Source organism: Chiloscyllium plagiosum, chromosome 5 (genome assembly GCF_004010195.1).
Source record: "Chiloscyllium plagiosum isolate BGI_BamShark_2017 chromosome 5, ASM401019v2, whole genome shotgun sequence".
In the NCBI taxonomy this organism is placed as follows: domain Eukaryota; kingdom Metazoa; phylum Chordata; class Chondrichthyes; order Orectolobiformes; family Hemiscylliidae; genus Chiloscyllium; species Chiloscyllium plagiosum.
This window is the reverse complement of record NC_057714.1, coordinates 49,808,915-49,828,110: the sequence shown is the minus strand read 5'-3', so window position 1 is coordinate 49,828,110 and position 19,196 is coordinate 49,808,915. Positions and strand designations below refer to the sequence as shown.

The following is a 19,196-nucleotide window of genomic DNA, read 5'->3' as shown; positions in this document are numbered from 1 at the left end:
TCCTTGAATTTTAGTCAAATTAAAAGTCAGGATATTAGAAATAATATCTCTTTGATATGAGATAAGTAATAATCTCAGGGGTGCCTGTATTCAATTTAACTTTATCCGCAGTGGTAGTAAATACGTAGTCATCCTTGCAATAAAATTCAAAATGAATGCAGCAGCAAATAATCCTTATTCACATCAGGCTGAATATCCCTTTCGTGTAAAGTAAGTCATCAACAATATCTCAATGATTTAGTAATTTAACAAGGTCACAAATGCCATAGAAGTACTGGCTTTTCTCCCGATACTTCTTTGCTTTATATCTTATTCCATAGGACATTGACTTTACGCAAATGAGAAAGAACAGAATGGAATGTTAAAATAAAAACAAAATGCTGAAAATATAGTCAACAGTCAACATCTGTGGAAAATAGGTATTTTCACGATTTCTAAAAAATTGTGTATATAAAACAGCCAAAATATGTTGTTTTTCTGAAAGGATACTGATTAACATGCTGTGCTCACATTATATATGTACAAAAACATTTCCGTTTTAAAATTTTAATTCTACAATTTAAACCTCTTGCAGAACCTGAATTTTATTGCTCAACCAGGCCTGAACCCTAAACTTTGGAAAAACCCCCAAAAATCATTTTTTCCCTGTGTGTTTCGTCCCTTCTCGGACAACCTTTAATACTTAATTGACCATTTTTTAGTCACTTAACTTACCTTATCATTGAGTTTGTTGTCAAATTTTGTATGAAAATGCTTGTGTGAAGTGCCTCTGGAAGTTCTTACAATGCTACAGGCACGATATTCACAAGGGAATTCTCTGTACAGCTGGTACTCCTAGAGCACTCGTTTTTTAACGTGATTTGTGAATCACCGACTTTATATATAAAGTGAACTTTTGTTCGCTGTTCTGCGATTCACATCCCTGGCACTAGGTGTTGCAGTGTGTGGAGGTTTGGACCCTGCATCAGCATCATGTGATCAGTCAGCTTGTGTGCTTTCTCATGAAGAACTTTGTGAAAGATAGTGTGAAATGTTTGTGCTGATTGCCTTGGAAAATGCCCCTACGGCCTGAGGACAAGAAGCTTTTTAGATTAGATTACATTACAGTGTGGAAACAGGCCCTTCGGCCCAACAAGTCCACACCGACCCGCCGAAGCGCAACCCACCCATACCCCTACATTTGCCCCTTACCTAACATTACGGGCAATTTAGCATGGCCAATTCACCTGACCTGCACATCTTTGGATTGTGGGAGGAAACTGGAGCACCCGGAGGAAACCCACGCAGACACGGGGAGAATGTGCAAACTCCACACAGTCAGTCGCCTGAGGCGGGAATTGAACCCGGGTCTCTGGCGCTGCGAGGCAGCTGGGAGAAATCTGTTAATTAAAAACCTTAAATTTCACTGGAATTGACTAGCAGTAAAATTACAATGTTTAGGAGGTGTACAGCACAAACAGACCCTTTGGTCCAACTCATCCATGCCGACCACATATCCCAACCTAATCTAGTCCCATTTGCCAGCACTTGGCCCATATCCCTCTAAACCCTTCCTATACCCATCTAGATGCTTTTTAAATGTCATAATTGCCATAATGCCTTTTAAATGTTATAATTGTACCAACCTCCACCACTTCCTCTGGCAGCCCATTCCATACACGCACCACACTCTGTGAAAAAGTTGCCCCTTGGATCCCTTTTTAAATATTTCTCCTCTCACCCTACACCTATGCCCTTTGGTTCTGGACTCCCCCACCCCAAGGAAAAATCCTTGCCTAATAACCAATCTATGTCTCTCAGTATTTTATAAACCTCTATAAGGTCACCCCTCAGCCTCCAATACTCCAGGGAAAACAGCCCTAGCCTAATTCACCTCTTCCTATAGCTCAAATCCTCTAACTATGGCAACATCCTTGTAAATCTTTTCTGAACCCTTTCAAGTTTCACAACATCTTTCTGATAGGAAGGAGACCAGAATTGCACACAATATTCTAAAAGTGGCCTAACCAATGTCCTGTGCAGCCGCAACATGACCTCCCAACTCCTGTACTCGATGCACTGACTAATTAAAGGAAAATGTACTAAACGCCGCCTTCACTATCCTATCTACCTGCGACTCTACTTTCAAGGAACTATGAATCTGCACTCCAAGGCCTCTTTGTTCAGCAACACTCCCATTAAGTGTATAAGTGCTACAAACGAAGCTGGTTCAGAACAATATTTCAATGAGCCACCACAAACTGCAGCACAGAGGAACTACGCAGAGCAGAGGAAAACCACCTGTACAAATATTCAAAAAGAATGGGTAACCAATGAACACAGTCCACCGATTTCTCAGCAACAAACCCAAACAAACAGACAAAGCATGTCCAGAAACCTGGCCACTCTCCACTACATCAAAGATCTCACAGAAATGACTGCCAGACTACTCATACCCCTTGGCATCATGGTAGCCCACAAACCCACTGACACACTAAAACAACAGCTAGTGAACTTAAAAGATCCTAAACAGACAATAAGCAAAACTAATGTCATTATGACATACCATGCAAGAACTGTAACAAACACTACATTGGACAAACAAGCAGAAAACTAGCAACCAGGATACATGAACATCGACTAGCCACAAAACGACATGACCCTCTCCCACTAGTATCCTTACATACAGATAAGGAAGGACACCACTTCGACTGGTACAACACATCCATCTTAGGACGAGCCAAACAGAGACGTGCACGAAAATTCCTAGAAGCATGGAATTCCAACCGGAACTCTATCAACAAACACATTGACTTGGACCCCATCTACCACCCCTGAGAAAAAGAACAGGAAATAACATCACCACAGGAAATGACATCACCAACCCCAATAAACCAAAACATATAAATAGAAAGCAGGAAACATCGGCAGTGCTTTGTCCGAAGGCTCACTGAAGGTGTTACCGAGTGTGGTGACAAAACGTCTGAAAATGAACCTTCCAGCTCAATGAGCAAACCTACATCCAGAGCCTCAACCTGAGCTACAAACCTTCTCAAAACTGACTGTATAAGTCCTGCTCTGATTTGCTTTTCCAAAATGCAGCATGTTGCATTTACTGAAATTAAATTTGGGGCGGCATGGTGGCTCAATGGTTAGCACTGCTGCCTCACAGCACCAGGGTCCCAGGTTCGATTCCAGCCTGGGGTGACTGTCCGTGTAGAGTTTGCACATTCTCCCCGTGTCTGCGTGGGTTTCTTCTGGGTGCTCCGGTTTCCTCCCACAGTCCAAAGATGTGCAAGCCAGGTGAATTGGCCATCTAAATGCCCATAGTGTTAGGTGCAGTAGCCACAGTGAAATGGGTCTGGGTGGGTTACTCTTCGTTGGGTCGACATTGTTTCCACATTGTAGGGAATCTAATCTAATCTAATCTAAACTCCATCTGCCACTCCTCAGCCCACTGGCCCATCTGATCAAGATCACATTGCACTCTGAGGTAACCTTCTTTGTTGTCCACTATATCTCCAATTTTGGTGTCATCTGCAAACTTACTAACTACACCTCCGATGTTAGTTTGAAATGTGGCTTTTTTGTTTGTGTTAAGAGCATTTGTTTCTCTTTTTCTTTAAAAAAATATGTTTAGATGTTAAAGAATATCTGCAGACTCATGTGAATCTGTTTCAGTGACTAATCCCTATGGCAACCAATTGCAAAAAAAAACAGTACAGGGTCTTGGACATGGTCAGCTGCTCAGGGTGGTTAAAGTCAGGAAACCCTGCACATAATGGGTGAGGGAGAAAAAGATAGGTGGTACACTTAGTTTTGGCGCATATGTGGTGATGTCCTGAGGGGGTGAATAGGCTGTGCAGAAGAGATTCAGGGTTAGTCAGGGTCAGATGTTAGTAAGAATGAAAGTGAGTGGGAAGGATGTTGTAGGAACTGGTGAGTACAGCAGCCGTGATAGAGTGTGAAGTATCAATGAGAAGGTGGTGGCAGTTTCACTGGCAGAGTGGAGAAGGTCATTGAACTTCTTTCTATATTCTGTGTATTCCTTTAGATGGTTGAGACTGGATGTAAGCCTGGTCCAGGTCGGCGTGGTTCAAGTAGAATGACGTCCTCTGTTGGCCTGGGAGAAAAGGACGTCCTGCTTCTGCATCACCCCATCCCCATCAGCAGTATCTCCATATCCCTGCCCTCAAAGAGAGGCACTAATTTTCCATTGTCTGCCATGTTCAGGGCCAATGTCAGGAACAATGCAGGGCAGCTCCAGACTGACAGCTCTTGTCTGGGTGCACAATACCTTTTTAAAGATGGTGCTATAGTATGGATGTTGGTCAATTCTGGGATATTAGGAAGTGATAAGTTGTTTTGAAAATGGCACATGGTATGATGGTGCGAGAATGTGTGAGAGGGGCAGCAAAGGGTGGGGTAGGTAATAAATAAGGTGCGCTTTGTAAAATAAGGTGATAAATGTCTCGAAGTATCGCGATGTGAAACCCTCAAAGCTTGACAAAACTGACACTTAATAAAAGAAATTAAGATTCAGCCCTTGATCTATCAAGGCAGGTTTCACTCTGGGATCTGACTTGTGCAGTGTTACCACTGGATGGGATCAGAAGACTGGCTAGAATGTCGTGCAGCCCGCAGGTACAGATGTCAATCACGACTAATCAGCCGAAGATTCTGATGAATTGTACTATACAGTACCATGCAACAGGTTGATTACAGGTCAAAGTTCATCTAAACTGTGCTTAGATGAACAGTTTATGAACAAACTGTTCGTATGTATGAGGCTAACTACTATTTTTGTTTTGATTTTTACTGGTATTTTTATTGGTTTGCCCCAACCCTGTTTTTCCCATAGTCCATTGTTTCTATGCACTATTTTCTATATCATAGCGTCACATGGGAACACAAATTCAGCTTTATTGGAGAATTACCTCTATTTTCAGATTTTTATATTTTTAATTGCGGGAGGTTATTATCAAAAACTTCTCAGACTGGAGTTCCCTGGATGACAAAAGATGATAAGACTAAAATGAAACAATATGGTTCATGATCTTGTCAGGTTCATAATTAAATGGAGAACACGGTGGCTCAGTGGTTACCACTGTTGCCTCACAGCACTAGGGAGCCAGGTTCGATCCCACTCTTGGGCAGCCTTCTGTGTGGAGTTCCTCCAGATGCTCCAGTTTTCTCCCACGGTCCAAAGATGTGCAGTTAGATGGATTGGCCATACTAAATTGCCCATAGTGTCCAGGGATGCGCAGGAAAATGCAGTTTATGGGGGTTGGGTGTGGATCCTGTTCGGAGGGTTGTTGTGGATGCAATGGCCAAATGGCCTACTTCCAAGCTGTAGGGATTCTGCAACTGTATAGGGAAGGACTGGAAAAGAAAATAAGACGCAAAGAGAGGTAATGAGAATAGATTAGCAGGTAACAAACGGAAAGCCAAAATATATTTTATAAACCTATACCTATTAAAAATATAGTTAACAGAAGGGTGGGGACAGTTAATAACACTAAATGATTCTGCAGAAGCAGAGGGCAGGCCTGAGGTAGTGAATCTAAAGAAGAGGATGCTACGAGTAAAGGAGAAGATAGTGCTGAAACTGAGTAGAATAAAAATAGATAAGGATTGTATTTAAAAGGATGGCAATATTCATGTTGGAAAAGTCAACTGTTTCAGGCGGAACCCTTCCTCAGTTTCCCTGATTACAATCTGTTAACTCTCCTTGGAGATAGGAATGGAGCCAGAAGACAGGCGAATTGCAAGTGTTACACTCCGCTTCAGTAAAGGGGGAGCAATATGCCTGGCATTTACAGACATTAGTGGCAGGGAAACATTAAGAGACATTAATCTGGAACAAAATGAATTGACACGTGGAAGAACGTGGATTAATAAGTGAAATTCTGCTTGCCTAATTTGATTGATCGCTGATGGAATAGAGGTTGATGAAGGTAACACAGTTTCTCGATATGTAGGAATTTTCAAACAGTGTGGAATAATGTAGGCTTGTCTAACTTGTTAGCAAAATTGAAACCCATAACTTTCGTAATAATTTAATGAATATGAATCTGCTAAACGGATAGAGGGACCGTTACCTCCAGGACTCCCTTGTTAGGGCCACACTCCCCATCACCCATTCTCCACATCTGGCACCTTCCCTTGCCACTAAGATATGCAAATCTGTCCCCACACCTTCCCCATCACCTCAGTCCAAGGCTTCAAAGGATCATTCCAAATCCGGTAGAGATTTACTTGTACATCCTCCAATCTCATTTCTTGCATCTGATGGTCTCAATGTGGTCGGCTCTACAGTGGAGAGACCGAGTGCAAACTGGCGGAACAGTTCAGGGAACATCTCTAGTCTGTATGCACCAACCAACCCCACCTTTCTGTGACCATCCACTTTAACTCTCCCTCCCACTCCCCTGAGGGCATATCCATCCTGGACCTCCTCCTCCACCACCTGCAAACTGGAAGAGGAACACGTCATCTTCCACCTCAAGTGCCTACAACCACATGGCGTGAACATTGCATTCATCAGTTTCCAAATTTAGCCTCTCCCCACACCATCCCAGATCCAACCCTCCAACTTAAATCGCCCTCTTGACCTGACCTACCTGTCCATCTTCCTTTCTACCTGTCCATCTTCCTTTCTACCTATATGCTCCACACTTCCCACCTATCCATCACCATCACCTGCTACCTTTGCCAATCTATCACCATCCCAACTACCTTTCCCATAGCCCCACAACCCTCCCCATATTTATCTCTCAGCCCACTTTCCTCTCCCCAGCCCTGAAGAAGGGTTATGCCCAAAACATTGACTCTCTTGTTCCTTGGATGTTGCCTGACCTGATGTGTTTTTCCAGTGCCACGCTTTATTAGCTCTGAATCTCCAACATCTGCAGTCCTCACTTTCTCCTAAAAGGACAGAGAGCAAACTGTAGAAGTGAGTTGTCATTTTCCAAACTGAAATGAAATGTGCAATGGTGTCTTCCAGGGTCACCAATGAGGAACTACAATTTTTGTTGTATATTAATGACTTGTCCTTGATTATACAGGGGACAGGTTTTGTTTCTTTAACACTGTGTAGAGGTGGGCCTAAAAGTAGGAGAAACTTCCACTTAGGGTCAGATCAGATTTCCTCACGTGATTGTTTTTTCTTAAAGCCATATTTCCCCTTTTTTACACACACATTACAGGATAGAAATACACATCAAATTTAAAGTTATATATTGTTCTTTTATTTTAAAACCTGGGATTGCAAATACTAGGGATAACGTATCAATATTCATCACAATAGTTTTTCACCAAAGGCTTACTTTGGGCAAGGACGTAACTACAAAATATAGCTGCAAGGTGAACAGCTTACAAGTTTCTCAGCCACACAGTTCATATGAGGCTTTGTGCTTTATCATCAATTTTTGATGACACTGAGCCAACTTTCATTTCGAATCCTTTAAGATATAGAATCCTTCATTAAAATGAGAGAATCCTTCTCCCATACTATATTCTTTTTACAGTAGCATGCAAGGTAACAAATCTTGCAAAGCCCCATGCCCTGAATGATTTTTAAAAAATTGTTTCGTTTACAAACTTGGAAACACAACCTATCCATGTTCATGTCTTCCCGAATGCACATCCCACCCTAGCTTGAATTTCTGGATTTTTTCCTTTTCGCACTGGGATCATGTTCACAAACCAGAATAGAGTATGTGAGGCATGTGGGTGTGGCCATGTAGGAGACCTGCATCTATACTCCAACATGTCAACCTAATATTTGACATCATTTAAAGACCCCTTTAAAATTTGTCCTTGCCCCTCTTCCCCCACTAACTTGAAGGAACCAAAAGATAAACAAATTAAATCACTCACTTCATAAAATCTGCCTTCCTACATCCTCATGACATTTCAGTGCCCACAGGTAACCTCCATAGTGGTTCATCTATTATGTACAGCTCTCTGGATTTTAAAATCATTGGGAAAAAAATTGCATCCCTCTGTATTTACGAGAAGAGAGTGTGACAGGTGGGCAACATGATATCACATTTTGTTTGATACCAAATTTGTGCAAAAAGTGGTTTGATTTTTATGGTCAGTGACTGAAAAAGGTTTTCCACAAGATTTGATTAACATGACCATGTGAATTTCCTTCATTTTCTTTGAATCATTATGGCACAGGAGGCTGCCATTTGGCCCATTCTCTGTAGAGGATTCTCATCAGGGCCATTCCTACACTATTTCCATTTAACCCAACAAGTTTATTTTCCTCAAATACCATCAAATTTCCTTTTGAGCTTGTTCATCTTCTGTGCTTCTCTCTGAGGCAGTTATTTCTAAGTTCATCACTACTGGCTGTATAAAAAGTGCTTCCTCGTACTCTCCCTACTAACCACACCCCTGCAGTATATGTTGCTCAAAGCTTGAAATCTGTTTCCCCTATGTCTTGAGCCATCAGCTTATGGGAACAGTTTTTTTTGTCTACATATGTTGAGGCTGTAAGAATTCTCTCTGATTGCATTGTGGGTGTACTTACATAACACATGGACCGCAGCAATTCAAGAAGACAGATCACCACGCTTTCTCAAGGGCATCTAGGGTCTGGCAATAAATGCTAGCCCAGCCAGCAATGCTCCCGTTTCTGAGTAAACTAAAAAAGAGCTGGAGCAGAACTAAGACATTTAGCCTGTTGAGTCTGCTCTTCCATTCAGCAAAATCATTGCTGATCTGACAATCCTCAATTCTTCAGGCTTTTCCCCAATAGCCTTTGATTCCCTTCCTGATTAAAAATATGTCTAACTTAGCCTTGAACATACTTAACAACTCAACCTCAGTGACCTTTGCGGTAAAGAATTCCACAGATTTACGACTCCCTGAGAGAAGAAACACCTGTTCATCTTGGTCTTAAATGTCAACCCTTTATTCTAAGATTGTGCCCTTTGGTCTTAAACTCTCCCACAAGGTGAAATCCCTTTCTGCATCTATCCTGTCAAGTCCTCAAAGAATCTTGTACCTTTCAGTAAGGTTGCCTCATGTTCTTCTAAATTCCAAAGAGTACATAAGATAGTTCCTCCATATCTGATATCAGCCTAGTGAACCTTATGTGGACTGCCTCTGATGACAAAATATCTTTCTTTAGATGAGGGGCCAAAACTATTCACAGTATTCTAGCTGTGGTCTGACCAGTGCCTTATGTTGTTTTAGCAAAGCGTCACCACTTTTATACTCTATTCCCTTTTGAAATAATTCCATTTGCTTTCCCTATTACCCTACGAACTTGGATACTAGCCTTTTGTGATTCATGGCTGAAGACTCTCAAATCACGTTGATGTTTAGTAGCAGCAGTGTATACCAACTGCAGGGCACACTGCAGAAATTCACCAAAAATCCTAAGATAGCACCTACTTAACTCAAGACCATTACCATCTAGAAGGACAAGGACAACAGATGTATGGGAATACCACCACCAGCAGGTTCCCCTCTGAGCCTCTCATCCTGAGTTGGAAATATATCACCCTACATTAAGTGAGTGTGTTTGTATTATAATCCTGGAATTGCCTTTCTAATGATATTGAAAGTCTATCTACAGCATTGGACTGCAGCTTTTCAAGAAGGCAACTCATCACCATCTTAAGGGCAACCAGCGATGGGCAATAAATGTTGACACAGCGAGTGATACCCACATTCCATAAGTGAACAATAAAAGAACATTTCAGCATAGCCCCCTCCCCCCTCTGCTTTTGCTGGAGAGGCTGTTAAATTGTACTTATGACTTAATATGCTGTTAAGAACTCACACTTGTGATCAAACAAGACTGTGCATAAGATTGAAGGAAGAGGGTGATGTAATGGCAATGTCAGTTCCTAGTTCACACGAAAGCTAAAACAGACATTGCTGGAAAATCGGAATGGAAGGAGGGTTCCATTCTGAGGAAGGGTCACTGGAACTGAAACATTAACACAGATTTCTCTCCACAGATGCTGCCAAACCTGCTGACGTTTTCCAGCAACTTTCATTTTAGTTTCAGATTTCCAGCATCTGCAGTTCTTTCATTTTTTTTATCACATGAAAGCTGATGGAATTTTGATTCAATGAATAAAAATCTGGAAATGACAGCTACTCTGAATATTGGTGACCATAAAGCTAAAATTAATTGTCGTAGAAGTCCAGGACATTTGTCCTTATTCAGTCTGACCTACCTGTGACTCTCAGCAGTGTAGCTGACTCTAAAAGGCTTTCTGAAATGGCTGGCAAGCCATTCAGTTCAAGGATCATTAGGGATCCGTAACAAAAGGTGTCATTGGCATTAACATTCACATCCCATGCATCAGTAAAGACATAAAAACATATTGAGGATAAGATCAAATCACTGATATTTTGTTGATTGCAGCTGCAAAGGCTTCAACAGCGCATCCCTGTGGAGCAGCAGCATACCATTGACAGCTACTTCTTGACTTCTTTGCTTAATTGTCTGTGTGCAGAGGCACAGTCCTAATGGCAAGGGCTGACAGTTTCCGTATCAATACAATTGCAGATCCCAGGCTGCAAAAAAAACTTTAAAAAACTGAAATCACATAATGATTAACAAAGCACGGAAGGAGGTCGTTCAGTCCATTGTGCATGTGCTGGCTCTTCGACACTTCTGTGCTATACCGAGGGAGTGTTGAAGCTGCCATCTTTTGAATGAGATACTAAATCAGTTCCTAGTGGGCATAAAGCAGGAGAACTCTCCTGAGTACTCTGGCCAATATTTATTGTTCAACCAATAACATTTTAAACAACAAATACTTATTTGGTCATTATCTTACTTTTTACCAAATGAACTGCTCTTTTTCCTACATTGCAACAGTGACAATAATCTCAAATGTGCTTAATTGGTTATAAAATACTTTGAGAGGTCCCGTGGTTATGAAAGGCAATATTTCAATGTAATTGAATTATTTTTTTCGATACACACCACCAGGGTTCAAAACAAAGCATGACATAAGTTCTCTTGAATGTTTTAGTATTACTGCAAATATTTTTCTAATGTCTTACAATTTACGTTAATCAAATCTGCTCATTTATTTTAAACCTGCCACCACTATGTCACATATTATTACTAGATGCATTTTCCATATTAAGTTTTTCCAGGAATGTTCCTTCATGTTGTTCGAGATGATTCAGAACAAAGTGCTATGTAATTTGGGCTTGTCCCACCTATGAATACTTTTCTCAAGTTAGTATTGCTCATTGAAAATGCAATGAAAATAAATTAGGATAAACTGAAAGGCTTGGTTCATAGTCTTGCAAAGGATGTCTTGTTTAAATTTATTTATGGCTATCACCAGCTGTGTTTTTTAAAAAAAATAATTAACAAGTGCTATTCTCATTTCTCATGAAGTTTTCTTGACTTTAATGTACATGAAATTGCAGCCATCCTTTGATAGCACCATTATTAAACAGCACCGATCTACAGCAGTTCAGCGTAGAAGAGAACGGTGGAACACCATTCACTGGGAAAACTGGGGGAAGGCATCACCACCCCAACCTTGGTCTGATGACTTTGGAGTTGGAAGACACAGATGCTTATCCTGGAATGCCAAGCCCAAGCAGTAAGTTTCAAATGCCATGTCAGAGTTAAGTTGAAAGATGAATGAAAAAGCTAGTTTTGTCTTTAGATGATAATGTCAACAGAAATTTATGTTCGCTTGTATTACAAGGCTACTGGTAATGGCACTTATTGGCAATAATTTGTTATAGTGCCTTTGTGGAAACCTTAAGATAGTGCCTCTGGAACAGTCTAGTCTGTTTTCAAACTTCAAAAATCAGACACCAACTCAATTACTGTATACCAATGTAAGGAACAGAGGGATGCACCTGGGGAAGGGAAAAGACATAGCATCATCACAGGAAGTTTTCTGATTTCTCATCATGACCCCACTTTCCTTTAACTGTGACATAACCTAGAATTAGCTTGATAAGCAGTATTCACAGTTGCTTTTTCTCACATAGTTGCTGCTAGGGGTGTGTAAATAGGCACAAGGCTTACAAGCATTTAGCAAGAAAGCCAACCCTATAAAAAATGAATACAGGAGCTGTTTCTTCTTTTCATACCTTGCCAAGGGTTTTTATATAGCACTTTGAATAATTGTGAAGGGCAGCCACGTTTACCTGTATATTGTGAAAGTATTGTCAAACTACTCCCAAAAATAATGCTGTTAACAGAACGTTAGAGTCACTTCAGATTTTATGAAGTAAGTGATTTAATTTGTTTATCTTTTGGTTCCTTCAATTAGTATGCTATTTCTGAACTCCTTCATTAGTATCAAATCCAGTCAATTTGTCAAAATACAAGTAACGTGTGCAATCATAAATATAAAATAGCATTCTTCGCAGTCATAGAGATGTAGAGCATGGGAAACAGACCCTTCGGTCCAACCCGTCCATGCTGTAATATTTGATTTTTAATAACAGGTACTGAAATAATTTATTATAATTTAGGTACTTATTGCATTTCACATCAATTTGAGAATGCAACTTGGAGATGTTTCATTCAGAAATAATAACTAGCATTCTATTAGGTAAGCAGTCAATTTCGAATCTGGTTTCAGCTAATGATCTTAAAAGTGAAATATTTCAAGCAAAGATGTTGATTACCAATACTGTTTGTTATTCCGATACTGATTACAAAAAGTCTTTAAAGAATGGCTGAGGATGACCTTTGCAAATAGAATGTTTTGGGAACAGGTCAATTGACCAAAGCCATTTTGGTTGATCTCAAAAACACATTCCTTCCTGTCACTGCATCATCGATTTGATTTTTCTTGAAACTTATCCATACTGGTTGCAGTAGAGATATTTTCTGATAGCTTATTGCACACGTATACTTTTAGCCATTTATCTGCAATTGTTTTAATTGAATTTACATATATTCATAATTTGAAACATGATATTAGACAGAACTTTTTCTTTGAAACTTTAAAGTAAGTCATTAAAGGACTCAATTAAACCTTGAAAGGAAGTCCCAGATCTTCCAATTGCATGTTAGTCATTGCAACAATGTACCTTGAAAGATGCATAAGGGAAACCCTGATAGTCCCATGCAGGAATTGCCTAGGAGGTTTCGATTTCTCATTGAAACATATAGAATTTTTGAGGGGCTTGGTAGGGTAAATGCTGAAAGAATGTTTCCACTCATGGGAGAGTCTAGGAGCAGAGGACATAGCCTCAAAATAAAAGGCCGCCAATTTAAGTCTGAGATGAGGCGGAATGTTTTCTGTCAGAGGGTTGAGTGTCTTTGGAACTCCTTGCCGCAGACATCTGTGGGGCAGAGTCATTGTGTATACTTAAGGCTGAGATAGATTTTTCAACAGTCGGGGAATCAAGGATCAAGGAGAAAGGATAGGAAAGTGGAAATCAGGAGTGTCAGAGCAACCATAATCTTATTGAATGGCAGTGCAGGCTCAATGGCCTGAACAGCCTACTCCTCTTTCTATTTATTATGGTCTTCTGATGGGCAATTAGATAGCCCAAAAATAATTTCCAACTCATGAGTTAGAGACTTCCGAGAAGTTCAACTCATTTGCCTGGACAATCAGCCATGGAAGTTCAGAAGGATTAAAATATGCTGTGATTACTATATAGTCATGAAAATTGAACCATTGCCATCATATAACCATGGCTCTGAGCTTGCCTGTCACCCCACCTCCTATTCGTCCCAACATCTCTCCACGCCCCAGTGGGAACCCTCAAACCTACCTCAACTGACACCCCTAGGTGATAGTGAGGACTGCAGATACTGGAAAGTCAGAGTCAATAAAACATGGCACTGAAAAAAGCACAGCAGGTCAGGCAGCATCTGAGGAGCAGGAAAGTCAATGTTTCAGGCAGGACCCTTAATCAGTCCTGATTAAGAGCTTATGCCCAAAATGTCAACTCTTCAGCTCCTCAGATGCTGCCTGAATGCTGTGCTTTTTCCAGTGCCACTCAACTGACACCTCTACCCCTCCCAACTCTATATGTTCCCAACCCTGACCTCACCCAAACTGCCCACCCAAATGTCTACACTTCCACTCTCCCAGATCTAACACAATTTCTCAACTCCCAACTCAGGCTTGACCCTTCATCAGGACTGGTGAGGGAGAAAGGGGCAGAGAAATAAATAGGGGAGGGGGTTGGGGCTCTGGGAAGGGTAGTTGGGATGGGATGGTGCTAGATGGGCGAAGATAGGAGGCGATTGTGATATTTGGTGGGAAATGTGCGGACAGGTGGGAAGGGAGATGGACAGATAGGTTAAGTGAAGAGGGGGAGCTGAGTCAGAGGATTGGATCTGGGATAGGATGGGGAAGGGGGCCCAAAACATCGACTCTCTCGCTCCTCAGATGCTGTCTGACCTGCTGTGCTTTTTCCAGCACGGTGCTTGATTGACTCTGACTTCTCCAGCAACTGCTGTCCTCGCTAGCTCCCACTAATATGATATTGCAGTGTTTGAAATGTATGGTGAGTCAACTGACTGCTAAACCCGTAAGCTACCTGATCACTTAATATTTGTTGAGGTTGTATAATTATTAATCCTCATTTGTGGTTGTAAGTGGTGAAGTCAATTGGTGTATAATATTCTACAAAGTCAGTTGGATTGTACAGAAGCATAACTGCTTATAGGTATAAAGACTATTGGTGTTAATTGTGCCAGCTACAGTGGAAAGTGAAAGCCAGTTTCTGAAATGTGGGTGAGAGTATGTGATGGATTCATGAGGATTGCAATGTACAAAATAAAATTAATAGAGAATAACTGCAATCAAATTGGAGGCTTATGGATTTATAATCAGTACACCTTTACTTTGTTGTAGATTTAAAACCTGGATAAAATAATATTTTAAAAATCGCTTGATATAGACTCCATATGTTAAACGATTATTTCTTTTGCACATGTTCTACATCTTGTTGGTTAAGTACTTATTGTGCTGCTTCATTTAAAGTCTGTTTGTGCTACAATTTGATCCACCTCCTCACTGACATTTCCTATTGAGTGCACCACTCTTCTAACAGCTCTTGTATAATGGGACTGTCAGGAATTTCTAGTTGGCCTTTTAAAATCAAATCTACATTATCTGAAAGTAGCTTTTTAGTTCTCGTTTAATGGGAAGTGACTCATCTGAAAGTATCAGGTGCTTGCCATCTATCATGTTTTGTTTTAATTTGTTTTTTGTTCGTTACATGAGTGTTACCTGTCAAATACTTATGAGTTGTGATCGAGGTAATCTTTTTATTTGAATAACGAAACCAGTATCTATCCTCCATTTCTATAATATTTAATCATTGCGAAGATCAGGGAAGTTAGAATGAAGAGATTTGCTTGGGAAAAATCAATTTTCTGACATTGCTATCAGAGTGATAGAACCATTTCAAGGTGACTCTAAAGCTTTCCACTATTCCTTGCCCATTTTAACCAAGTTGCTACTATTTCTAATCCAACATAATCTCACTTTGCCAATATCACTTTCTCCCTCTAACCATCCCATTACCTTCTCGAACTTAAATAGTAGAGAAAGAGTCAGGGCCTCTTAGTCAATGGTAGGATCGTGGGATGTGTTGTCGAACAAAGAAAGCTAGGAGTGCAGACAGCTAGTTCCTTAAACATCTCATCACAGGTAGATAGAGTGGTGAAGAAGATATTTGGTCCGCTTGCCTTCATTGGTCAGAGCATTGAATACAGGAGTTGTGATGTTATGTTACAGCTGTTCAAGACATTGGTAAGGCCACATTTGGAGTACTATGTACAATTTCTGGTCGCATGCTATAGGAAGGATGTTATTAAACTTGAAAGGGTGCAAAAAAAATTACAAAGAAACAAAGACTGTAAGGTTTGAATTATTAGGAGAAGCTAGGACTTTATTCTCTGCAGTGTCGGAGGTTGAGGGATGAACTTACAGTGGTTTATAAAGTCATGAGGGGCAGGTAAGGTGAACAGCCAAGTCTTTTCCCCAGCGTAAGAGAGTCCAAAATTAAAGGGCATATACTTAAGGTGAGAGGGGAAAGATTTAAAGGGGACATTCTTTTCATGCAGAGGGTGGTGCGTGTATGGAATGAGCTGCCAGAGGAAGTGGTAGAGGCAGGTACAATTACAACATTTGAAAGACATTTGGACAGGTATATGGTTAGGAATGATTTAGATATATATGGACTAAATGCCGGCAAATGATACATTGCCTTAGTAAATTAGAGATGAGTTGTAGTTTAGGTTGGTGTTGACAAGTTGGGCTGAAGGGCTGTTTACATACTGTATGACTGTGTTTGTGTTGTCTTTTACTTTCTTTTGCTTTGGGTGAGAAGTACTGGAAATAAGGCAGCCAATAACGGAAGTATAATCTTAACAAGACAGGAGCAAAACAGGTGAAACTGGAGCAAAGACCAGGAAACAAAAGCCAGATGAAATACAATATTGGTAAATGTGAGCTCATCCATTTTGGTAGGACTAACAGCAAAATGGACTATTATTTAAATGGTGAAAATTTGCAGCATGCTGCTGTGCAGAGGGTCCTGACTGTCATTGTCCACAAATCACAAAATGTTCTTTTGCTGGTGCACCAGATAATTAAGAAGAAAAATTGAATATTGTCCTTCATTGCGAGAGGGATTGAGTTTAAAAATAGGGAAGTTATGCTGTCACTGTATAGGGTGCTGGTGAGGTCACACCTGTGTACAATTTTGGTCTCCTTACTTGAGAAAGGATGTACTGACACTTGAGGGGGTGCAGGGGAGGTTCACCAGGGTGATTCCAGAGTTGAGAGAGTTGACTTATAAGGAGAGATTGAGACGATACTCATTGGAATTTAGAAGAATGATGGGGGGGATCTTATAGAAACATATCTATTCCTTTCATAATTTTATAAGGTAGAAGCAGGGAGGTTGTTTCCAATGGCAGGTGAAACTAGAACAAGGAGGCATAGCCTCAAAATAAAGGGGAGCAGATTAAAGACTGAGTTGAGGAGGAACCTCTTCACCCAAAGGATTGTGAATCTGTGGAATTCTGCCCAGTGAACGTTTTTAAGGCAAAGATAGATTTTTGAACAGCAAAGGAATTAAGGGTTATGTGAGTGGGTGGATAAGTGGAACGAGTCTATGAGAGGATCAGCCTTGATCTTATTGAATGGTGGAGAAGGCTTGGTGAGCCAGATGGCCTACTCCTTGTCCTATTTCTTACGTTATTCAAAGCAGATGAAGACCAACTTGCATTTTACAGAATATTGCCATCAATTGAGCAGAACAGCTTTTGCTAGAGTACAGTAAGTGGATTGAAGATACCGTGACGCTATTCTGGATAAATGCTGACAGGACTTTTACCTTGACAGTCAACAGAGGGATACGTACTGGAAGTGCAGGCCATATACAAATTTTAATATAAGTGTATATATATGTTTTGTATCTCTCAAAGTCATAGATAAGATGTAGTTTCACCGTGTGTGCCAGGTTGATGTTCATCTCTGTATGTGTACTGTTTTCAGATTTCCTATTATCTGTAATGGTAGGCATGTATTGGAGACAAATGGAGTTGTTGACTTTGTGGAATTTAGTGGTAGATGCGAGCAAAGTGTCATTGTCATTTTTTATTCTTGTCTTTGCATTGTCTATTGCTTCATCAGGTTTGGTATTGTTCCTTCATCTTTTACTTGTGTGTCTAAAAGGCATTATTGATCCATATTTTATGAATTGGTCCCAGTGTATGTCTGATATTGCTGTTTTTCTGTGAGCAGTTATGAGCAAAAATAACTGCTTGTTTCTTTTCTCTATTGGCCCTTTAAATGCCTCTGCCCTACCACCTCCACCTCCTCCTCCTGTGAAAGCATATGAGGGACTGATGGGGATCTTTGTCACCAAGATTGAGACGATCCATCTGCTGCTTCCTCCCTCTTGCTCTTCAAACCAACCCCTCTGTATACCTACAAACTTTGCAGGTTCTCCTTTTTCTAGCCTTTAAGCCATGTCACTTTCTCCAGTCTCTCCCATGTCCTTCCCAGATTCTTGATAGCCAAAAAAAACTTGCATTTATTTAGTTCCTTGCTCGACCTCAACGCTTGGCAAAACGTTGAAGCTAATTAAGCTTTTGGAAAAGCAAATCTTAACAGGACTTATACACTTAATGGTAAGGTCCTAGGGAGTGTTGCTGAACAAAGAGACCTTGGAGTGCAGGTTCATAGCTCCTTGAAAGTGGAGTTGCAGGTAGGTAGGATAGTGAAGAAGACGTTTGGTATGTTTTCCTTTATTGGTTAGAGCATAGAGTATAAGAGTTGGTAGGTCATGTTGCGGCTGTACAGGATGTTGTTTAGGCTACTTTTAAAATATTACATGCAGTTCTGGTGGCCTTTCCTATCGGAAGGATGTTATGAAACGGAAGTGTTCAGAAAAGATTTACAAGGGTGTTGCCAGTGTTGGAGGATTTGAGCTATTTGAGCTGAATAGGCTAGACTGTTTTCCCTGGAGTGTTGAAGGCTGAGGGGTGACCTCATCGAGGTTAGTAAGATCATGAGGGGCATGGATAGGTTAAATAGACAAGGTCTTTTCCCTGGGGTGTGGGAGTCCAGAACTAGAGGGCATAGGTTTAGGGTGAGAGGGGGAAGATATAATGGGGACCTAAGGGGCAACTTTTTCACACAGAGGGTGGTGCGTGTATGGAATGAGCTGCCAGAGAAAGTGGTGGAGGCTGGTACAATTGCAACATTTCAAAGGCATCTGGATGCGTATATGAATAGGAAGGGTTTAGAGGGATATGGTCCAAGTGCTGGCAAATGGGACTAGATTAGGTTGGGATATCTGGTCGGCATGGACGAGTTGGACCAAAGAGTCTGTTACCATGCTGTCCATCTCTATGACTCTAAGTTGTGCGTCACTTGTAATGTCTGAAACACACCAGCTAATTTGAGTAAAGCCCTATAAACACTAATGAGATAATGACAAAATAATCTGTTTTGGTGATGTTGATTGAGGTATAAATACGTACCAATATGGTGATACTGCTTTGCCATTGAGCAAAGAATTCTTTAACGCTCACCCAAAAGACAGATGAGGGCGTCAGTTTAATTTCTCATCAAAAACTGGCTCCCTCAGTACTTCACTGAAGCACCAAACAACATGTTTTTCAAGTCTCGGGTACAGGGCTTCAATCCATGTCCTTCCCACTGAGGGATAAAGTGTTACCAGTATGCCATAACTGATCTCTTAATGCAATTCCA

The 19,196-nt window shown here is 40.8% G+C and overlaps 1 protein-coding gene across 1 annotated transcript in view; it reads left to right on the top strand.

Moving 5' to 3' along the window:
- The window catches only part of LOC122549886 (band 4.1-like protein 4B), a 385,280-nt gene that overhangs the window by 252,982 nt on the left and 113,102 nt on the right, over positions 1-19,196 (top strand). The window contains exon 16 of the mRNA XM_043690060.1: positions 11,401-11,579. Coding sequence (XP_043545995.1) covers positions 11,401-11,579 — 179 coding nt within the window. The remainder of the gene's footprint in view (positions 1-11,400; positions 11,580-19,196) is intronic.